This window comes from Mercurialis annua, linkage group LG8, assembly GCF_937616625.2.
Source record: "Mercurialis annua linkage group LG8, ddMerAnnu1.2, whole genome shotgun sequence".
NCBI lineage: Eukaryota > Viridiplantae > Streptophyta > Magnoliopsida > Malpighiales > Euphorbiaceae > Mercurialis > Mercurialis annua.
In genome coordinates this window covers 37,401,658-37,426,435 of record NC_065577.1, presented here as the reverse complement: position 1 = coordinate 37,426,435, position 24,778 = coordinate 37,401,658, and the positions used below count along the sequence as shown (strand labels likewise).

Sequence of the window (24,778 nt, the reverse complement as noted above, 5' to 3'; positions counted from 1 at the left end):
AAACTAATTTTTATTTTATGATCTTACAAATTAATCAACTTGACCATAGCGACAGTGATGTAATTTTTTAGTAAGACTTAAACAATAACAATGCATAAGAAAGATTATACAATATCTTCACTTTTTGAATATCATATCTGTCTTACATTCTCTTCACCACTATGATACTATTATTATTGTTCAATGAACAAAAACAATAAATGGATATATAGCTCTATAATGGCGGTCCGACAAAAAATATAACAGATGAAAAAAAAAACTAGTCTACTCTCTCCTGAACTTGAACGAGTACACGAAAAGCTATCTACCACGACGATGATACTAGAGAATTCAACATCTATATATAGTATATGATCAAACTAAACGTGCAAACCGTTACTCTTTATCTACCGTAAGGCCTCTGACCAGTGCTTGGATTCCGCACCTCGTTGGCCTTCTGCTCGGTGCTTAAACTCTCTACTTCATTGGCCTTCTGCTCTGGGATAGGACTCTGTACCTCATTGAAAGACTTCCCGTTGTGTGCTTCTTCGGCATTTGCAGGTTTTGCCTGTGCGATTTATTTGAATTATAAGCCTTGGTTTAATGAACATCATATCAAGTTCTAACTTTCATATAAAAATAGTAATTAGTCCTATCTGTTGAAGTTGAAAAATGCCATTGATATGACAAAGCTAGTACTCAAGAATTTTACTGGAAATTAAGATATCTAGAAATGAACCTTGTTGCGGTCACGCCAACCAAGTCCAAACGGTCGAGACAGCAACCCAATCTTTCTAGCGGGTATCTCTTGTGCAGGCTCATGATTTCCTCGTGGAGAGTCTGGATGAGATGACCTACACAGGAAAATAAATGTATTTTTTTAGATAATGTGTATTAAAATAGGCAAATATTATAACCTCGTCAATAGAGCATAGTTTAATTAAGATTAAACTACTCCAAAAAGTAGCATTTTTTTCTAGATCCTCCCTCATCTTTCTAAGTTATCTTTTCATTTGCTAGACGGATGCCAATGGCAAATAAATAAGCACCCCAACAATGCAAATTACTTTTAAAAGACGGAGAGATCAAAGCTAAAAGAGAGTTATAAAATTCGTAACATAATGTTGAGAAAAATCAGAAAGAGAGAAAACATGACCCAGTTGCAAGGCAAAACAATGCCCATAGATTAATTCTTTGCCGCTGAAATGAGGCATGCCATGTTTTTTGTATTAGCAAATTGACTACACACCGTGGTGAAGGTTGGGTTTTAAGCTGTCCTGATTGATACTGTAAAGTAGCCTCCAACATTGACTCTGCCATTACCGCTCTTTTCTCCATTTCAGCAAGTGAACCAAGGGCTTCTTCATACTTTTCCTGCATCCACAAAGCATAACAAGAATGAGACAAGAGAAATAATTAATGATCCGTGAAAAACCCGGTATGCAAAAAAGAGCATAACTCTAGAGAAATAAGTTATGGCTGTGTCGCTATAGTTCCAAAATACCATAACGGGACAAGACCGGATCCTAATCTTGACGGAAACAATCCAACTAAATTGTAAAGTGAAATATGAAATGTTTAAAAATAACGCAAAGCATGCTCACCACCATATAAATCAAACATTACAGGTAGGTGGTACTTGGAGTTAATCCCACCTCCCTAAAATGCAAACTGCAGCCATAATTGCGCTTTCATGGCATTTATGTTGCAGCAAAGGACTGATTGTTTAAATAACCATAGGAGTTTAAAACCTTTCTTTACTATATTGGAAAGGGGAAACGAATCTCTAAAACCTTTTTATGTGCAAAAAATTTGCAAACATTTGGAAAAAGAACTGAAAGTACAAACTATAAACCTGTAGCACTTGAGCCGCATATCTCTGAGCTGCTGCATCTTGCTCAGCATATCTGCGAGCATCCTCCGTCACCTTTTGCTCTTGCTCTACTCGCATTAAAACCTACATACGTAGCAAGTATCTTTTTATTCCCAGTTTCCAAAAATTATCAAAAGACAGTCTCAAGTGACCAATAATTTATGAATGAAAAAGATAACCTGAAGCATGACGCTTTCTTGTTCCTGCTTATCAGAAATGGCCCTCCGCAACTCAGAAACTTCTTCCTCTAACTGTTCAACCTATAGATCACAACATTAGTGAATCAAAAGCAATTTCTAATATAGAGGGAACAAGCGATACTGCCAGCATCAGTCCTTGGAAACTATAAAAATTAACCAATGCTACAAAATGAGGAAGGAAGATAAGATGAGAATACCACATCATATACTAATAGACGCAAATATATAGACAATTAACTGAAGTACTATTCACCAACACATTGAACGTCAGTTGGAGATAAATAAGGAAAAAATAAATAGAGTTAAGAACATAATTTTTTTTCATAATATCTAAAAGCTAAATTTTGGTTCTCGGTAATTTTAAACTCTAGGGCACTTTTGTGCCAGAACTTCAATAGTTCATTTTCAAAAATCTAAGCCTCCATATAGTTCCCACAGTACCTATGATGGCACATTTTGGTTCTCAGTGAAGTCATACTTTAGAGCACCATTAACATGGCTTAATGTTACAGGCCTATAAGCTTTTTCCCCAGCCTAAACCTCTATGATTCATTTTCAATAATCTCGTAAATTCTGCAGTTTGCACGCAGCCGATCTCCTCAAAAACACCAAAAACCACATTTAAATAGATCTAGTCACCAAATAGAACTCGGTTACAATTGTTAAAAGCTTACATTCTTCTAAATTTTGTCATTTTCCATCTGCTGATTGCTTCCTCTAAATGTACTAATTTACTTGATCTTTACCCCGAAAAACATACCTGTGGTAACCTCCTCCTTAAACAGCTCAAGTACCTAAATTTTTTCAATGCAGATTGCACACTCTCAGAATTCCCGCCCCCCAAAAGGAAAAAACATGTGCACCTTCATGAGCTTTCAGCAATACTCTCACAGGCCTCAGTAGATTCAACGCAAGCATTTATAGAAGCAGCAACATCATTTTAAAGAACAAAAACAAGACAAATAATAAAGTTATTTTGGATATACCCTGGCACTCAATTGCCGCCTATTATCCTGCTTGACCATCTCCATGAGAGCAGTCTCCAACTCTTCTGCCCTGACGATTAAATAATAGCAACATATCAACATGCTAGATTGGCGGGAAAAGGAAAAGCTTCGCATAAAATTATAAATTGCATCTTTATAAGCTATACAATTTCCTTTTTCAACTAACAAAGAGTTATTCGAAAATATTTCAGAATATGACTACCAAGGAAAGATTTAAATTACAATTTCCTTCATCTTTTCAAAAGAAACAGCTATCTTATAAGCAAGAACCTCCACTTTTCCAAATTTACAATTCCCATCATATAATTTAAAACTTAATTCTTACTTGAGAATCTATGCCCTCCATTTCATTTACTAAGAACATATTATTTTTTTAATGAAAGGGCTCTTTCCTCATAAGTTGATCAACCATCAGAAGCTCCAGCAAAACACTAAACCTGGAAAGCACGAAGAGGAGAAACTACGCTCCGTTCTTGCACTCCTTTTTACTTAGGAAAAAACACCCAAATGACTAAGAATAAACTACATTTTCCGGAGATTTTTCCTTCTCTTTTCTCACAAAACCCAGAATTAAAAAAACAATCGAAACAATCAACTTTGAGGGGAAACCCACATTTTAACAGAAATGCCAGATAATCCTTGCAGCAAAATAATGAACAATCAAGGGGGGAATTGACATTATTTAAGTATTGGGCTCTGTTTGTTTATTAGAAAAAAACAATTGTTCGTGAAAAATGTTTTCCTCGGAGACTGCTTCGAGAAAATAACCTGTTTTTTGTTGTTTGATAAAGATATGAAAAATTACTTCAAGAATGTTTTCTGGTATTTGGCATCACCGTGAAATATTATTTTTACCTAAAATGACAACAACAACATCTAAACTTATCAGCACTTTCAAAATTTAGATTTATAATTAAGTAAAAGGAAATGATTACCTTAAAGAAGAGTAATTTTAAAACTTTTCTAATGACTGGAAACAACTTGGTGAAAAAAACTGAACATCATGGCAACAATACCAACCTGAGTACAGCAGATCTTTTCTCCTCTAGCAACTTGCATAGCTCAACCTTCAACCAAACCACCTGTATGTATTAGAAGTGTAGAAAAAGACAGAGAATGAGATTCTGGAAATTTAAAAGATAGCAAGAAAAGAGAAACAAAATATGTGGCGGGAGTTATAAATTTAATAAAACTGGAAAATGTAGAGTATGGGAAAGAACAGAGTAAACAATATTTATGCATTCCCGATTTACAATAGATCATGTGCATGACATTAACATATGACAAAGTAGTAGCAGTGAATATCTGCAACCTTGGGTGCCACATACAAGTATACTTGGAAGAAGAGAGAAAAAAAAAAAGGATAAGCAACCTGATCTTGAAGATCTGGAACAGAATCTATCTCCATGTCCCCTGTCAAGCTTACAAGAACTTCATCTGCATTAGTGGATCCAGACCCTGAACGAGATAAGTCACCACTTTTCTGCTTATTTGCCTCTATCAGCATTGACTTGGGGTCATGCTTAAAGTTATACAGCTTTGATGCTAGACCGTGTGAATCTCTCCAAGCTTGAAGCCCTTTTGTTCTTTCCTCGATTGTATCTATAACCGCAGGCCGATGCTTATTTCTCAACTCCTGTAATCTAATTTCATCTACATTTTGATAACCCATACAAGCTGTTAATACAAGTTGACTGCTATCAAATGTTGAGCCAGCTAGAGACTGTAGCAAAGTGACTGCATCTCCAGCATCCTTGGTAGTGACCAATGCAGGGCCTAGAAATGTACTTAACTCGGTTAAGTTTCACAAATAAAAGCACCTAACATGAAGACTAGACAAAACATAATACCACACTAATGATGAAAGTTCCAACACTGTTTACCCAAGTACCATATAATTCCATCAAAGCAAGTGCAGTCTTAAACAGCATGACACGGTTTCCTTCAAAAAGAAGCACATCCCACAGTCGAAGAACTGGGTAAAAGAAGAAGCTGTCAGATTATGCACAAGCTTGCAGCCAGACAGGGCACAATGCCATATTATGAGATGCAAAAAAATTAGAAGCAGATGATGATACATGAGAAACATTATTATGCAATGATAAAAGCATAAAACCTGACCACTTTCCCATGGAAGCATGTTCATGAAGATGGAAAGGAACCAGGGTCCTGTTACCCATGCAACCTGCACTCCTAGGTAATCCAGATGATTCACTGCAGCATAAGTTAAGCCAACAAATGTTAACCATAAAAAAAGATACATTATCTGTTAACTTAATTTAAACTTAACAAACCTAATTTAGGAAATCTTTCGCGCACTAGCTCCTCGAAAACAAGTTGATCAACCTAATAATGTGGAACATTGAAACGGACATCCAATTATAACTTTGACCAACCTCAAAGGGGATTTAATTGAAAGAAAAAAACAATTTTTGTAGTCATTCCTTTCAGCAGAGGAGAAGGCACAAATGAACCTGTGAAAGGAAAAAAGTCTTAGAAAACAGAGGCATTGCGACATTACCTGAGACTCTATCATTTCCTCAGAGTAATAGCCATCAAAGTAGTCATCAATTATTCCCATCAGTGCCCTGAAAGTTATACCAAACTTAGAAGCCTTTATGGACAAAAATCTAGTGTTAAAACTAAAATGCTGAAAGTGCTAAAATTAGGAGAGTACACTAATTGCACCATAGGAAAAAGAAATAATAAAAAAAGTAAAAGAATCATATTCAACAAACCTACCAGAATGCATTTTCCTCAGGCATCAGAAGCAGTAACAAGGCAGCGAAAAAATTCATAGCCTGCATAGGAGTTCAACTCAAAAACTTAAGAATAGTCTTCAACGCAAAAGATAGCTACCTCATTAAGCTTGAAAGTATTATAGGTCTAAAATACCTGACAGTAACCAACAGAGGGGTTGTGCCGAGCATAAGCTGTAAGCAACCGCCTTAAAGCATTTCGGCCATCATTATCCAATGCAGGATGGCCTGGAAATGTCCGAGGTAAGTCCTGCAACAAAACAAATAAATTCAGAATTTTCTGTTGCTAATGATACATGAATGAAAGCAGAAAGCACAGCAACATTCAAAGACCAAGCATCTAACGACCTTCTCAATCTGCCCTTTCCACTTCTCAGGTACACAAGCAGGGTCTGTAGTTGAACCCTTAGCGTCAGTACCTGACTGTTCTTCATGATGTCCTGAATTAAAATCTGAAGCAAGCAAATTCTGGTAATACTTATCCACCCGGCGTGCCTTTACACCTACAAATGCTTGCCAAAGCTTTTAAAAAAACATTAAATCACTTGTCAAACTCAAGCGCCAAGAAATTGATGAGAAGAGGTTAGGGGGTCGGAAATTAAATGTGTGCAGCAGAGCATACCTCTCCCCTGAGTGCCATCGGCACACCACCACGAACAAGAAACTCCAGTTCTTCTTTCCAGGGGAAGAATGATTCAAGAGGGGTCCCATCAGCTGCAGTAGCACCTGTACCGGAGACACTAACACCGTCACTGGAAGAGTTGTCTTGAACTGGATCTGACCTTTCAACATCATAAAACTCATCCTCTGAGTCCTCTTCTGAGGCAATTTTTGCCAATTTTGTATCTTCAACAGAAAGTTCTTTCTTATTATCTAGCTGGTCTTTTAGTGGATTCCCCTTCTTTTTTATACGAATGCTCATCAACTCTTCAATTTGATTAAGCGATGGTCTAATCTCAGTCCATATTTGCACCCTATGAATTCTTTTACTGGCAGTGGACTGTTTCTCGTCAACTTCAGTAAGACTTTCAGGCGAAACATGAGAACCAGAATCCCCATTGCTTAAATCTTCTGCTTCAACACCATTCCTCGTCTCCTTCTGTGTTGTTTCAGCATCCAATGTGCTGTCTTCTTCCAAAGATAAGTCATTTATAGGCAATTCAGCAGATTCAGCTTGTAGTTCCAAGAAAGTTTTCCACCTTTCTGATCTTTCCTCCTCTTCTTCCTAAAATTAGGAAAGAGAAATCACATCACAAGATGACATCATTGACTGTTGCTTTCTTGAATATTACTAAATTCATTGCAGGAAATTGAAAAAAAAAATCATAACACTCTTTTACTTGGAATTCTGATATAACAAAACTAGTGCAAGATAACATGATAATCGTATTTAACAATTTCATTTCTCCTTCTTTTTCATGATAAAAGAAAATTTATGACCGAGACCTGACCCATAAAAGATGCCTAAATCTAACCGGCCAAATGTTAGAAAATCTAACACATTCTCCTCCCTTTTCATTTTACAAACATTTACTCGGTTAGATCCATACATTTTTTATGGATCATGTCTAGGTAAGAATCTCTCATGGTAAAGATATCCACTCGTAGCTGTAATATACTTTGGAAATGGGAATGGAATCCCATTCTTGGTACACATAATCCAACTTCTTAGGATATTCTTACATTTAAAAATGGTTTAAAATAAAGTGAAACTAACAACAATATTTGCATATAAGTTTTTCAGATTCAGCTCAATTTAACTCGGTTTTCTCAAAATTATAGTTCGGAATTGCACTCGCATCGATTTCCATTGTTCACTTCATTTCCAACATATACTGACAAAATAAATAGCTTCATTTTCACTTCTTCTCTCAGACACTTCATTCGATTAACATGTCCTGTTTCAGAAATTGACGTTTTGAACACGTAGAAAATTTTAAAATAACACCGTTTCACGGTGTCCATGTCGGTGCTACCTAGCTTCCTCTTGTTCAAGGGTTAATGACAAAACCAAAACATTAGGCTTAAGAAAACTTATTTAGCAACTAAACAGGGCATCAAATCAACTTAATAAGCAACTAATCAAACAACTATATAGAACAAAATAAAAAAAAAAAAAAAACCTTGTAAATATTAGCATATTCTCTGTATCTGTGTAAATGCTGCGGTCTAACTGCAAATCCATACGCATCCCTGTTCATCACCAATCAATACGCATTAAACTTTAAAATCTAAAACCAAAATTCAGATGTGAATAACAAAGAATGCGGAGCACAATAAGTCAACAATTTTCAACTCAAATTCACTAAAAATACCGCCACATTTACACATTGCACACTAATCAAAATCACTAACAGATCAATCAATTTGCAACAAAAACGAAGAATTATGAGTAAAAATGATAACGATCAGATAGATCAAATCAGAGAAAAAACACAAATGTGAACACGTGGCAATACCTCTTGTGCTCAAAGGCGACGAGAGGATTACCGGGCTGACTCGTCGAGACCTTGGTCTGAGACAGCGACAGAGACAGCGACTTCATTTGAAAGAGCAGTGTGCAGGTGGACTGATTTGATTGGTGCGAATTGATGCTCAAATTTAGAGAGATTTTTGGCTTGATTTTCTCTCTGCAACTGAATTAGCAGAGAGAAAAAAATGAGTGTAGAGAGAGAAGGTGAGGGAGGAGCGAGATTAGCGTCACATGATTAGTTTTAGATGTGGGGTTAGAGTATTAGTGTGTGATTACTCATTACTGATTTCTTAGCACGGAGTTTCATAATACTGTAGTATTTTTTTAGCACACCAATTAAATCAAGCTCTATTGAATTTAGGGAGGAGGATCAATTTTTGGCAAAAAGTATATTTACATCCCCCTACTAATACCATTACACTTTCTAAAAATTGAATACCTTTTACATTACAATTTTATATTTTGAATTTATTTCTCTACAAAGATAAAAACATACTGATTCAATACAAAAAGACTACGTGAAAAAACATACTATAATTTTTATCTCGATATTACTAACGGTGCATGTGACATACTTTCGTAGATGAGTTTAGTGTCTATAAAATTAAAAGTACAGGATCTCGGTTGTAATAAATAAAAATAAAAGGGATTAATATGAAAAAGTATGATGGTACAAGATCTAAAAATGTATTTCGTCTAAATTGAATCCCTAGTGTTTTGTTGAGGTGCAATTTCTACTCTCATGCTTATCGAATCGACAGGTGAATCGGTGTAGCCATGGTCCGCACTTCAATCTATTTTAATCATAGATTAAACCGTTTGAATAAAATAAATAATATATATAGTAATGTCATATGTGTATATATATTTTACATAAGAGTCTTAAATAATAAAAATAATATATAGATTTTATTTCTGATTTTCTGTAGTTTAAAAATAAATAAATTATAACTAAATTAATAAAAGCTGCTCAATTTTTAGAGTTCAAATCGGCAGGATTACCATACTAATTTTTAAGAAATGCCAAGACTAGCCATCGCTTAATGATTAATTTAGTTTAACTAATTTGTATATTTTTTTCAGTTTAAAGTGATTGAATTTAAATTGTAATATTAATTTTTGAGAGAAATCAACCCAGACGTATCATCGGTTTACAGTCAAATAAGTTAAACTGGCCGGTGCGGTCCGACTTTTAAAAAATAACAAAATTGATATTAAGTCTTCAAAAAGAGTGCTTTTACACCTTAGTGTGGGAACTCCTTTACCCTTTTTTATTCATGAAATCAATGGAAGGTGAAACCTGTAGATAAAGGGCATGGAGAAAGGTTATAGTGGATAAATCCAAATTTATAATAACGCCTATCACCAAATAATGTAACTTGAATACATGTATCAATCATAAATTAATATTAGATCTGATACTATACTAGTTTGACCTTCATAATCACTACAATAGTAAATTAATAGTATGTATATTTACCAAGTTTAAAAAACAATAAGCCTTCAATAACAATAACTAAAAGGTAAAAATCAACGGGGTTGGTCCAAGCAGTAAGCGGTTTGCTATCGCTTAAATAAGGTTTCGATTTCGAGGCTTGTGAATGTAGAAAATTCTCACAGGCAGACTCACCCGCCATGCTAGGTGCGCGACGCGGGTCGGATTCAGATTAGTCAGAACGAGACCATAAAAACCGGATGGGCAAACAAAAAAATAACTAAAAGGTAAAATAATTTGTATATTAATAATGTTAATTATTTTATATTAAAATTCCAATCAAATTAAATTAAAAAGTACTCAAAAATACATCATTAAAAGTTTGAGCTCCATTTAAATTATATATAAAGACCCATTATTGATGTATTTTGAGCATTTATTAGTTTAATTTGATTGGGATTCTTTATACTATAATTTGAATGGAACTCAAACTGAACCTGAGAGTGTGTTGCAATCTCTAAAGATCGTCTCTATATTAGTTTATTTTTCATTGACCAAAGAAATGCTTGGACTACACTGTTGATATCTCAGTATCACTTAAGGGGCAGTTAAAGTACATGATTTGTTCAAAATCATCAATTTTATAAACTTTTATGTCGTATTTGTGCTAAAAGAAATTACGAGGGTCTTACTTGTCGTAAAGTAAACAATTTAGGACTATTTTTGTACTTTCTCCCATGTTTAGATGGGTTTTGTCTTTTTTCATAATTTTCTTGATTTGCTGTTTGATAGATCTAAGCATCTGGCAATTATTTGTGCTTGCGTTCACAGTAATCAGTGCTTGCCTAGGTAGCACGGAAACGGAAACGGAAAACGGAAACGATACGAAACGGACACGGGGAAACGAAAGTTTTTCAAAATGAAGGACACGAAACGTGGGGGAAACGTGTAAATAACAAAAATGTAGGGATATATTTATAAAAATATTATTTAAATATTTATGATAATTAACAAAATAATTCATTTTAATATACTAAATATTTAAAATTTTATAAATATATAAAAAATATAATATAATTCAACACAAATAAGTATATTTGATGTATTGTGGGCAATGCGAATGTATTAGATTTTTTTATTTGTGGATAATCATTTTAAATTTTTTTACAAATTTTAATTTTTATTATTTACAGAAACGGCCCGAAACGTTTCGTACGGGTGTCCTAAAGTTTCCGGTTTCCGAAACGTTTCTGAAACGGGAAACACAATTTTGTCAAAGTTTCCGTGCTTCTTAGGTGCAGCGCTTACTTTGAAGGTGAGATCCACTACTTTTTCATTTTTATTTTTCTTTGAAAAATTGATCATCTAAGTTTAAAAAAATTATCTCTCAACTTAGTAAATTAGATTTTAAAATTTATATTATATGGTGAATAAGTCAAGCGTTTAAAGTATACAGACTAAAAATTACTTGACCTAAATTAAGAAAGTTTGAGATTTTAATTGACTAAAAAAATTAAAAATAATTTATTTAATCTTGCAACACAAATTCGAGAATCGAATCGATCCTTTGCTCTTTTTTATATCATGGTTTTTTACATGTTTTTCTTTCACTTTAGATCAATCTATTTTTGATGGATGTGAGGTTGCAATTTTCTTTTTTTCTTTAATAATAGAAAATTTTATAATAATTTCACCTTTTTAATACAAATAATTTTCTTGGTAATCACTAAAATTTAGAATGATAATTTTTATTTTTATTTTTATTTTTAATGCTAATGGTTAGTTAATATTAAAATGGACATAAAACTATTTATAAACAAAGCAATTCCTTAAAGCATTGAAAAGGATTGCCTCACTTTGCTAAGTAGGTTTGTCATAATGCTTCAAGCAAAATCACAAATTAGAGTAGATGTGTTTCTTTTTTGTTTGTAAATGTCCAAACCTCAATCAATAAGACTCGTGTTCATCATCTAATTGGAGTTTCAATTTTTTTTTCTTCGAAAGAAAATTTAATTAGATGAAATAAATCGATTATAAAGAATCTCACTTCTAGTCATGATATATGAGCTAGAAATTATAACAAATATTTTAAGAGTTTTTTACCTACTATAAAACCCAGAAAAACTCAAATGTACCTGAATCTAATAACAGATCTAGCTATATGAGCATAAAATTACAGATCTTAAAGTATTACAATAATAAACTATAGATCTAACAAATATAAAGACTAAAAAAATTGTAACCGTACAAATTTATAAAAAGAAATTCCAACTTGCTGAAATGCATCGGAGATACTGAGAAAGACGCTAAGGAGGCGGCGGAAAAGACGGAGACATGCCGAGTAGATGCCGGGTAAAACGTCAAAAATCGCCTAAAGACGTCGGAAGGCACCGGAAATAAAACAAGAAGAAATTAGGACCCATAAAGAGTAAAGAGATCCCATTTTATAGTAGATAAAATAAAAAGAAAACTAAAAATCAACATAAATAACAATTTGTGGAAAAACACCATTTATTTGTAAATAAAAGAGTCAATGTGCCTCCTGAACTTATGGCACATGGTCATTTTTGCATATTTTTTTAGCAACTAACCTCAAAACTCTTCATTTTTGGGTCAGATTACTCGATAATTTATATTTTTATTGCAAAAATAGATTTAAGATAATTTTATTGCAACAATTTAAGGAATTCTCTAATTTCTTTTTCGCATCCCTTACCTCCGATTTGTATTTTATGCGTTTTAAAAATACAATTATGGGATAATCTGATCCAAAAATAGAGTTTTGGTGTTAATTGCTTAAAAAAATATAAATTAAATTTAATGATCCTATGGTACAAGTTTAGGGAGCACGTTGACCCTTTTTTCATTTATTTGTTGCAAAATGGAAGATTTGGAGAAATTTGGAGGTGGGAGGAGGGGGTAATTTTGGCATGTTAACAAAAATTAAAAGGATATATAATATATATTTTAGACATTTTACTCAATAATAAAAATAATTATTTGAATATAGAAAGTATTTTATAAAATGGAAAGAGCATAATTAATGTATTAAAAGCACAATTTGTATATAAAATGTCAACATAGCGTTATTACAGTTTAAGTATATTATTTAAAATTTAATACAAAATAATATTAATCTTTTATATTTTGGTACAATAAAAGCTCAATTTTTTTATTTTTATGGCATTTTACAGGCTAAATGACTAATCTGATGTCGTCCTTTAATCATTCAAAACGGTAAAACGAAGACGTTTTTAAAAAAAAAACTTAAACGACACTGAATTATGGAATAAAAAGATCGAAACGTGAGGTTCCACATTTTAAATAAATTGCAAAAAAACACGAAAGATGAAGCTTTTTTTTTATACAAATAACCCTAATATTTATGATATGGAACCATTACTTAACTAACTATAAGTATTACTACTAGAATGTTGCTAAAATTTGTTGAAAATATAATAATATCCATTTCAATGGAATGTGACAATTTATGGTATGGTATCCCTCACTTGATTATCATTGTGTCGGCAATCAACATATTTGTACTATTGATGATCATAATGAATTCTTTTATCTTTAGTAATAATATAATCTAAAATATAGCTTATCTATTTATTTTATTTTAATTAGTATATAACTTTGAAATTTTAATTTAATCAAATAAATATATTTGAAGTTTTTTTTATATTAATTAATAATTAAATAATTAAATAAATTTATTTCTTACCTTTTATTAATGAGTAAATATTAAAAAAAATCAATTAAATATATAAATAAATAATAATTTGGGTCCTTGCCATGTGAGAGTGTCATGTTAATTTATTCATTTTATATTAATAATCCATGATTAAATTATAAAAAATGTATATTAAGGATCACATTATTACAAATGTCAAAAATGCTACTCCATAATTTACACAATGCACGATCGTCAGATTAAATATCAAACACCCAAAGATATGATTTATAGTATATTTTTTAAGTTGACAAGTATTTAATGCACAAAAGATAAATTGCTATGGTCCCAAAGAAGTAGGTCCGAATATTGTAATTATTGGTAGTACTACATCAGCAAAAGCAAAGTTATCAAAAAAAAAAAAAAATTGACAAAAAAATTGACCATGGCCAGGATGCTTAAAACTAAGCCTTTTATAGGACTCACCGATCACCTTTTCTACATCTTTTGGGTCGCATGCAACGCAATGCAATGCAACAAATATGTCTTTAGTACTTATTTTTGGAATAATTACAACTATCTCCATAGATTTTAAAAACTCACATTTTCCCCCCTTAATTTTTTGAACGAACTACTTTTTTTTTAATTTTTAATTTTATATCGCTGAAACCCCTCAAAAATAAATATTTTAGTTTAAAAAAAAAACAAAAAGAGCGGATTACTCTCAGGTTTACTACATATGTCAAAATGATACTTGTACAAATAATCAAAATTATTTTTGTTTGTGATCAAACTTTTTGCAGTTATCGATATGAGCGCCATCATTTCTAAAAAAAAATTATTTGTATTTCTTTTAGGATGAGAGACTATATTTTTAAATAAACTATAATTTGGAGTAATTTTTTTTCTTGTATTTTAATTTGCCGTTTAGTGAAGAATTTAGTATTTATTAGAATTTGGTTAAACAATTATTTGGTGAGATTAAAGGAATTACACATATTTTAAGATGCGAGAGTGTACTTTTAAATAAAATTATAATTTGGAGTAATACATTTTCTTGTTTTTTAATTTGTTATTTGAGAAAAATCCGTATTGATTGGAATTTGGTTAAACAATGATTTGATGAGATCATAGGAATTTCGCAATTCCATCATGTAGGATGGAATCATCAAACATTTAATCTTTTCGAACTCTGTCTGTAACTCACTATAAATTTGGAAAATAAAGAGAAAATGTGTACGAACGAGATATCTAGCAACAAAAAGAAAAAGAAGGAAAAGGATTGCACATTTCTTATATTAAAATCCTATAAATATATTGTTGGAAATTTCAAGGGATAAAAATGATAAGGCACACGTAATTGTTTTATGCTTAAGCGTCAATCTAGCTACTTATGAGCTTTATTTTTGATATTATTTTACACGTTTCTAAAAAAATAATAAAGAGAAATCCTTTTATTGAGATCTTTAAACCCACTTTTGCCAACATCATTGTTGCCATATTCCATTATTTTGGCAGTTTGTCTATCTACCATGGACCACTTTTTCTTTTCTTTCTTGCCCAATCTCATTCTTTTTTACTCAAAGTTAATGATACTATTGGAAAAAATTAATAATCTATGAAGGTCAAATATTTATTAAAAATTTTACTATACACGAAACTTTTAAAATATCTTGATAATATTTAAATTCGTATTATATTATAATAAAAATATTCAAGACCGAAAAGATTTGTGCTTCAGCTGCCGATATGATTTTGACATAACCTACCATATATTTACCACTCATAAAAAAATTACATAACATCAAATTAAGGATTTATTTTATTTAACTCTAACTTAACAAAAACTAATAATAAATAAATAAACCCAAATAAACAAGACCCGCTCATGGAGGGCGGCAGCGAGGCAATTCAGTTTGAATGAGTTTAAAATCTAATAATATGTCCATTTTTTCACTTTTTATCTTTGTTCATCGTTCAATTTTTGAATGAATAAAGAAATGGGAGACATACAAAAAAATCATGATCTTGTTGATAAAACAAATCTGAGTTTGTTTACTTTTTGTTGTTTTTGAATTAAATTTCTTGCTAATCAACCGGTTTATTGTATCAATCAACTTAAACGTTGGTTTGACGTTGTGTTATGCATGTCTATAATTTAAAATGACAAAAAGTAAAAATATATGAAGGGGATGGCGGCGGTGAGCGAGGCGGAGTTCGAGATTTTTGCTTTTTTTTCTCTCTAAATCTTTCCGTTTTGCTGTTGATTTATTTTAATATTATATAAATATTTGTAGCTATTTATTAAATCAAACTTGTTATTGTGGAAACTTTAGGGTTGGTTAGTTTATTAATTTTAAAGGTAATCTTACATTAATTAAAATTTAGTTTTACATATTTTTTAAAATTATGTAAATCTAATAATAGTTGATGGAATAGCATAAAGTTTAACATTGCTAAAGAAAAGGAAGACAATACTAAAAAAACCTATAATAGGGTAATAGTTTATCCTTTTGTTCTTTTTTCTTACGACGCCCGGAAATTGCAACAGAACTAATAGTAGAAGCAATGCATCGATAGTGGAAAGCAAAATAGCGTAACATATCAACACTAGAAGCTTAACCCGAGGAAAATCACCCCCAACAGCAAGTATCCTATTAGAGAAGCTACCATATTCAAAATTCCCAACCTCAACAATTTCGATGGAACACGATGTCCCGAAAAGCCACATGGCTACATTTTACAATAAAATGATCCTCCTGGACGTCTCTAACGCTATCATGTGTAAAACATTCTCCACCACTCTTAGTGACACCAGCAACGATGGTTCAACCATCTTGAAACAGGGACGATCACGTTGTGTAAGCAGCTAAACCAAAAGTTCATAATAAGAATTTTTACAAATATTCCATCAAAGAGAAATTCAGAGGAATTTTTTCAAATCTTAATATATAATAAATACATATTATATTTATTTATATTTAGTTAAATTTATATTAAAATTTGAAATTAAAATTAAATTTTTTATTAATTATTATTTAAATTTATGGAGAATAATGATTTTTTGTGTTAAATGTAACATTGCAAATTATTTAAAATATATTTTAAATACAAAAAATTCATTTGAATTTTTTTTAAAAAAAAGATTGTTATAATATTTTAGAACATAATTGAAAACTGAATATGCAAAATCGAGTAAAATCGATGTTTTTTCAAATGTCATGGTAGAATAAAAAAGGAACAAAAATTTGAAGGCTTTAAAAAAAAATTAAGTTTTTGTAAAAAAATCTTATCAAGTAGTAGCTACTAAAATTCGGATTCAACATTATCAAAAAATTAAAAATTAAAATAGAATTCAACCAAAAAGAAAATGTGATTCTTCAAAAAAGAAAAAGAAAAATAGTGACTGTTCACAACCAAAATTACCAATTGAACCAAATCCTTAAACAAATCAAATTTAATTACAACTCAACAACTTTCACTTCCATGGCAGTCCTCAAGCTAACTACTACAGCAGCTTCATTCTACGGCACCAAACCCTACAACTGGGCCCGCCCAATCACCACCACCACCTCCGCCGTAACAACCACCGCCGCCTCCAACACTCCCACTTCACTCTCATTAGTACAAAAATCCTCCAAAAATAGCAACGCTACAATAACAACTAATTGGCGCACGATAACACCCTGCGCACACCTCTCTTATAATAGCAAACCCACCACTCCCAATTTATTATTTTTAGGGTTTTTTTCTTTTCGTGGCCATAACCGTTTCTCTTCTAATTCTTCTTCGTCGTCATCATTTTCTTCCTCTGATAAATTATCCGGATCCGATTCGCCTTCCTCCGGGTCGGGTCTTGTTGCCGATATGGGCTCCGAGAACAAGATTCATGACGCTGATTGGTACCAGAGCAACGATAATGATAAAAATAATAACAATAGTCATTTAAATGGGCAAAAATGTCCACCTCATAAACAAGATTCTTCCTCTAAATTTCTTACATTGCCTACTATTCTAACCCTAGGTCGGGTCGCCGCCGTGCCGCTTCTAATTTGCAGTAAGTTCCGATTTCCGGTTTGATTTAGGGATTTGTTTTGTTTTATTTGGATATATTTTGTATATTATTTAGAATAATTAAAATTTTTCTTTGTGAGTTTAATTGAATTCTTGCTTAATCATGTCTAATTCTGTTGTGAATTGATTTTGTTTTAATATTTGTTTTCTATGATACCTAGTTTTTTTATATTAATTTAGTTGAAGAATTGAATTTCTGTAACTAAGACTTTTTCTAGATATGAGAGAATTGACTAGATAGAATTTCAATTCGTTTCTTGAATTTTTTGACTTTCGGAATATATATAAAGAAAATTGATTAATTAGTTTATCTCGAGACATGACATGCTTAAATCTTTTAATTTTCTCAGGTTTTGCGTTTAGGTTGTAGCTGCATTTCCTTTAAGGATATTGTCAATCTTATAAATGAGGATAAAATAGGAAAGTAGAATGTGGTTCTTGGAATAAGAAAATCATGTTTATTTACGTATTAGAATTTTGGAAGCGGAATCTTAGAACATGATTTATTGAGTGACTTCTATTGCATATGTGGGAAGAATTACTCTAGAATTCTTGATCTGAGAATCTTCTGATTTGAAGAACCCAATAGCTGTTAATTCTTAGGTTGCTCTGGGCTGGCATCGTAGTTGTAAAAGGTGCCCGAGGCATAAACACCTAAGACAAGAGGGGAAAATTCTTTATTGTTGCAACTATAAAAGTTAAAGAAATCCTATTTTTTTGTATGTGCTATACTATTGGGCTTTGGACCCTTGAAAAAATAGAGTAGAAACATGCTGACTAATACTGAAAAATCAAAACAGAAATTCGAAGTCAGAACAAAATAGAAACCATATTATTCAATTACTAAAAACTGAATCATGTATTCCTGCAAAAACGCGCTGACTCTTACACTCTTGTACTTTGAATCTAGTTACTGCAAAAGATTCAGAGTGCAAGAGTTAGCACTTGATGTAAAATTTGAAGCAATGGTAGGGAACTCAAGCTCTAGACTAGCTAAATGAAAATAAACTGTTAAGGAGCAGCAGTCTGAAGATGAGATGTTTAAAGAACATAATCAAATGACTCGTCCGATTTTGATGTTTGTCTTTCTGGTTGTGAGGCGCAGTCTTTGACAGACATAGAGTAAAAAGCAGAAAAGAAAAACTAATAGATGGTTTCAGGTTGCAACTAGTGGTAGGCTAAAGCTTTTTTGGACTTGTTATTTTGTTAGAAGCATACATTTTATTTTGAGGATACTTATTTTATATGTGTTTATACTTTATATGTCTGTTACAGTTATATCAGTCTTTTTAACATAGATAGAGCCTTTAACAACTATGGCTAGCATTTAATTCGACTAACACACAATTATTCTGCTCTTTAGCTTTTTATCTGGATAGTTGGTGGGGGAGAACTGCTACAACAAGTATCTTTATTGTTGCAGCAATAACTGATTGGCTCGATGGATACCTTGCTCGAAAGGTACGACCTTTGTATAAGTAGTAAAATAAAGTGTATATTTGGTCGAGAAGTTTTTAACTTTTAGGTTGAATATCATGATTACTAAAGTAATTGCCTACATGTGTTTCAGATGAGGCTAGGCTCTGCTTTTGGTGCATTTTTGGATCCAGTGGCTGATAAAGTATGTGTTTCTTTTATTTGTTTTTGGCCAGTCTTGGTTTAATTTTATGCATGGTTTCTTTTTGAATGATCCAAGACTTATTTGATTGTCATGCGGGCTCTAAATAGCTTATGGTTGCTGCTACCTTGGTCTTGTTGTGTACCAAACCTTTGGAAGTTGCAATCTTCGGACAAGTGCCATGGCTACTCACTATACCTGCAATTGCTATAATTGGTCGGGAGGTAATACTGCAACTTGATATTATAGGGTTCCGTTTGTGCAGCTTTGCCTACTGGATTTTATTTATTTTTGCACTTTAGACCACGTGTTTTATTTTAGTTTGGGTTTTTTAGGTAAATTATTTGGTCTGACAAACCTGTTTCGGATCTGTTTGTAGATAACCATGTCGGCAGTTAGAGAATGGGCTGCATCACAGAATACTAAACTATTAGAGGTTTCTTTGCTATCGCCTATTATCTTTAACCCTCCTTTCCTCTTCCTTACGTTTCCAAAATTTGTCAGTTTGTTCAGTTGAAAATTTCTCGTAGTAAATGTTCTTCTTTATTTGTGGCCATTCACCTTGAAGCTATGTTTTGCAGGCTGTTGCTGTAAATAACTTAGGGAAGTGGAAAACTGCGACGCAGATGATTGCGCTAATCATCCTCTTAGCTGCCAGAGACAGCAGGTCAGGACCAATTTCTGTTCACACTAATAATCTCTCCATCTTGATCTGGTGTCAGTTTGAGAAGGATGTAATGGGTTCTTTGCCTGAATCAACATAACTACTCACGTGTTTCACACCAAAAATGAAATCACCAATAGAATATCTTGCCTGAATCAACATAACTGTTCAATCCAATGGATACAAACATTGTTGAAAATCTTATTCAAAATGTTTGTTCCACATAATGAAGTGGCTAAGTCTTTTAAAATGGCACGAGATAGCTTTTCAAAGAAATTGATGGTAACCAGTACAATGATCCGCGAATAAAATTGCTGGACTTTTGGTTGGTGATTGCTGGACCAATACTTGTTCGTACTGTTCATCTATCTACCTTGATCTATTGTCAATTTTAGAATGATGCCTGAAAAGAAATGTATTTCAATCATTCGGCTGAAATATCTGAAGGTTTCTTGTTTCTGTCTTTTCTCTGGTGTGCAGTCTCGGAGGGCCACAAATTTTTGTTGCTTCTGGTGTTGCATTGCTTTATATCTCAGCAGGACTTTCTGTATGGTCATTAGCTGTATATATGAGTAAGATATGGAGAGTGTTGCTTAAGTAGAGTGCTCGACTCGCTGGGTGCATTTTCTCCATGCCAAGGATAAGGATGCGTCGGTGTAGGGCCATTTTGCTTCACAGATTTCCTGTTTGGCGACTATTCTCGTAGAAGAGAGGTTGAGATGGTTTCGGAAGCTGTTCTCTAATCGGAGAAATCCACATATTTAGGTTTCTTGTAGCCAGAATTTATATTGGCGGAGGCTATATATCAGGCCTGGCCGGGCCAATTTGATTATGTTAGCATGTAGCTGACCGGACAAAAAGTCTCCCTTTCCAATTTTTTTAGTAAGAGCCAATGGTCTTATAGGGCATATTTTACAGCTACATGTATTATTAGTGATTTAGTTACTGATGGAGGTACAGAAAATATCATTATTTAGTCAAATATGTACACAAAATAAAGAATTAAACTTTAATATTTTGCAGTTATAAGCTTTTACAAGATGTTGAAACTTTTGTATTTTCATTCTTGAGGTCAAGAGGCTCATGCCGTAAGACCTCTGTCATTTTCCCTATGTCATTTTTGTTAGGTTTTGGTGTTTAAATTAGAAAAGTTCAGGACTGAAAGTGGAACAAAATTATGTTACGAATGTATGTATAAATATTTTAAGATTAAATTTTAGTATAAAAATAAGAAATATTATTTTAAAGGGAAAAGGGTCATTCATGCCCCTAAGGTTTGGGGTCTGGATCAAGTAAGCCCTCAACGTCCGAAAAGGTTCATCCATACCCCAACGTTTGTAAAAATGGACAATCAGACCCCTCGGTTTAACGCCGTTTTGTTGCTCCTAAGACTCTGTTAGTGTGATCCTACGTGGCAAAGATAAAAGGATCATTTATCCTCCTAAGGTTTGGGTCCGGGATCAAATGAGCCCTTAACGTCCCAAAAGGTTCACTTATGCCCACAACGTTTGAAAAATGAACAGTTAGGCCCGCAGTTTAACACCGTCTCATTGCTTACCAGACTCCGTTAGTGTGATCTTACGTGGCTAATTTTTAGCACATATTTGGATATTTGAACTCGACTAAACAATTGACTCGACTTGAGTAAGTGAAGTTCAACTGGTCCTTAAATACACATAAAACTACTCTTGCTCATTGTATGCCCAAAATATATTAGAGATTGCATTCACATGCTATAACTAAATTAGTACAAGAAAGTGGAAGTGCATATATGTATAATATCATGACCATTTATTATTGATCATAACTTTTGGAATCTGCTTAATCTTGTAATTCTCTTCACCTTGCATGGTCTTCATGCACTTGCCAGAAATTTAGTTCTTGAAAGAGTAGAAATATTCCACAACAAACCTCAAATTCACACACTAATAATATTGGAGATACGTTAAACTCGGAAAAGCTCCATTCACAATCTCAGCCAACTCCACGAGACATTTAGAATTAAAATTGACAATTTCGAGCTTGGGGAAACTCGAAACTCGCAAAATGTTTTAGTGGAGTCTTTTGAAACCCGAAAAGTTGAACCAAACACTCCCATAATCATGGAAGTATTCTTGATCATTGGATTCTGAAAATGTAACATTGATTGCAATCACATGTTATTAGTACAAGAAAAGTGGAATTGATAAGAGCTGATACTAAAGCTCTGCACATTTTTTGCTAGTTTTGTTTTTTTTTGGATATTTTGTAATCTGACTTATGAATGTACTAGAAGATTGAATGAATTGTGGTGGAGCTTAATTTTAGCCTTTAGTCAAGGAAACAACTCTCCTTAAATTATGGAGATTTGGTATTACTCTACTTTTGTTGTATCAGACTATATATGTTTTGCATTAATGAAATGAAGTAACCTTTTTTGCTTTTGCTATCTTCATCTTCTTCTCTAGAATTTATATTCTGGACATTTCTAACAACTGGTATCAGAGCTAAACTTGATCTTTGTGGGACTGTGTGTGAGAGAAAACAAGTAAGGAAAACTCACTTAAAAAACCCTAAACACTTGAGATGGCTACAAGCAGCAATATTTCTGCTCCTGCTCCTCCTATTCTCACAGGTGAAAACTACCATGTGTGGGCTGTGAAAATGGAAGCATATCTCAAAGGTCTGCTATTATGGGGAGATGTTGAATCAGACCTTGAAACTGAATTGCCAGAGAATCCATCCCTGAATCAGCTCAGGATGTATGAAGAAAAGGTCTCTAGAAAATTTAGAGCCTTAAGTAGTCTTCATTCAGCTGTAAATGACACTACTTTTACAAGGATAATGGCATGTAAAACAGCAAAAGAAGTCTGGGACAAGCTGAAGTTGGAGTTTCAAGGGAGTGAGAAGACAAAACAGATGCAGATCTTCAATTTAAGGAAGGAGTTTGAACTTCTCAGGATGAAAGAGACTGAGAATGTAAAGGAGTACATTGACAAAGTTATGAAAGTTGTTAATCAAGTGAGGTTGCTAGGTGAGGACTTACCTGAAAGAAGAGTTGTAGAGAAGGTGATGGTGACTCTTCCAGAAAGATTTGAAGCCAAAATTTCTTCACTTGAAGATGCTTGGGACTTGTCTCAACTCTCTCTCACTGAGCTTGTAAGTGCTCTACAAGCTGTTGAACAAAGAAAAGCATTCAGAGAAGGAGAAAGCTCAACTGAAAATGCACTTTTTGCAACCCAAAAGGCAAAAGTGCGAGCAGATGATGCAAAGAAGGGATCTTTACTAAAGAAGGGCAAAGACAAAAAATTTAATCAGAACAACAGAGCAAGCAATAGAAGAAGAAAGTATCCTCCTTGTCCTCACTGTAAGAAGACAAATCATACTGAAAATTATTGCTGGTACAGACCTGGTGTTCAATGCAAAGCCTGCAAGCAGTTTGGACATGTTGAAAGGATTTGTCCAAGTAATGTTGGTCATCAAAATCAAGCTCAGCCTGCTGAAGTTACCGAAGGATCTGAAACTCAAGAGGAGAAACTTTTTGTTGCCTCAATTGTTGAACAATGCTCATCTGCAACTGAAAAAAGCAGCTCTTGGATGATCGATAGTGGTTGCACTTGCCATATGACAGCAAACTTGAGAAATTTTAAAACTTTGGACAGAACATATTCTTCCAAAGTAAAGCTCGGTGATGGCAGACTAGTGGATGTCAAAGGCAAAGGTGCTATCTATGTGCATACTCATTCAGGTACAAAACTTATTTCAGATGTGTTGTTTGTGCCTGAGATTCAACATAATTTATTGAGTGTTGGTCAGTTGTTAGACAAGAATTATTCAATTAAATTCCAAAATAAAATGTGTGAAATAAGTGATCCTTCCGGTCTAAAGCTTTTGGCAGTTAAAATGCATAATAGGAGCTTTAATATTGATTGGAAAAATATTGAAGTTCAAGCATTAGTCAGTATTGAATCCGACTCTTGCTTGTGGCATAAAAGGTTGGGCCACATAAATTATGATGCTCTGAATTTACTTGAAAGATCCAAAATGGTGAATGATTTGCCTATGGTGACTGCAAATTCTGAGTTTTGTGGTATATGTCAACGTGGCAAGCTGAGCCGAACTCCATTTCCTGTAAACCAAGCTTGGAGAGCAACTAAGAAGCTCCAATTGGTTCATACGGATGTATGTGGACCCATGAGCACACCTTCTTACAATGACGGTAGATATTTTCTTCTGTTCATTGATGATGTCTCAAGGTATTGTTGGGTTTATTTTCTAAAATATAAATCTGAAGTGTTTTCTATGTTTCTGAAGTTCAAGGCTGCCGCTGAAAATCAAAGTGGACATTCAATTAAATGTTTAAGATCTGATAACGGGTCTGAATTTATTTCTTCTCAGTTTCAGTCATTTCTTCAAAAGGCAGGCATTCATCATCAATTGACGGTCACTTATACACCTCAGCAAAATGGTGTAAGTGAAAGAAAGAATCGATCAATCATGAACATGGCAAGATGCTTGTTGTTTGAAAAGGAGTTGCCAAAGAAATTATGGGCTGAAGCAGTTAATACGGCTGTGTATTTACAGAATAGACTTCCAACTAAAGCCGTAGATGGTAAAACACCTTATGAAGCATGGACAGGTTGTAAACCATCAGTGGCACACTTGAAGGTATTCGGAAGCATTTGTTATGCCCATGTACCAGAGAAGAAGAGGGACAAGCTGGATCAAAAGGCTGATGTTGGCGTGTTTGTCGGTTATAGCACAGTTTCGAAAGGCTATAGAATTTTGAATCCAAAAACTGAAAAGGTTTATGTAAGCAGAAGTGTGAAGTTCAATGAAAAAGATGCGTGGAATTGGGAGAAAATGATTGAAGAGTCTTCCAACCAAAATATTAGTGATTTTAGCACACCTCAGATTCATGATGACAGCTCTGAGGAGGAGGATTCAGATGATGAGCATCATGCCGTCAAAGGCACAAGAACTTTACATGACATCTATAGCAGATGCAATGTTGCTATTTTTGAACCTGGCTCAGTTAATC

The 24,778-nt window shown here is 33.3% G+C and overlaps 2 protein-coding genes across 2 annotated transcripts; one reads left to right on the top strand and one right to left on the bottom strand.

The window, feature by feature from the left end:
- Positions 1 to 95: 95 nt before the first annotated feature.
- LOC126662018 (uncharacterized) lies at positions 96 to 8,576 on the bottom strand. The gene is made up of 18 exons (XM_050355904.2): positions 8,278 to 8,576; positions 7,942 to 8,011; positions 6,441 to 7,043; positions 6,167 to 6,340; positions 5,955 to 6,068; positions 5,802 to 5,860; positions 5,581 to 5,647; positions 5,354 to 5,405; positions 5,181 to 5,273; positions 4,951 to 5,034; positions 4,432 to 4,835; positions 4,080 to 4,141; positions 3,039 to 3,108; positions 2,032 to 2,112; positions 1,835 to 1,936; positions 1,229 to 1,353; positions 719 to 833; positions 96 to 547 (listed from the first exon to the last, which is right to left on the bottom strand). Exons 1-18 carry the CDS (start codon positions 8,361 to 8,363, stop codon positions 383 to 385), a joined length of 2,526 nt encoding a protein of 841 aa, XP_050211861.1. The 5' UTR covers positions 8,364 to 8,576; the 3' UTR covers positions 96 to 382.
- Positions 8,577 to 16,821: 8,245 nt separating this feature from the next.
- Positions 16,822 to 20,799, top strand: LOC126660173 (CDP-diacylglycerol--glycerol-3-phosphate 3-phosphatidyltransferase 2-like). Its single transcript, XM_050353521.2, has 7 exons — positions 16,822 to 17,459; positions 18,840 to 18,937; positions 19,047 to 19,097; positions 19,205 to 19,318; positions 19,474 to 19,530; positions 19,676 to 19,761; positions 20,239 to 20,799. The coding sequence occupies exons 1-7, from the start codon at positions 16,889 to 16,891 to the stop codon at positions 20,357 to 20,359; spliced, it is 1,098 nt and encodes a 365-aa protein (XP_050209478.1). The 5' UTR covers positions 16,822 to 16,888; the 3' UTR covers positions 20,360 to 20,799.
- Positions 20,800 to 24,778: the final 3,979 nt, after the last annotated feature.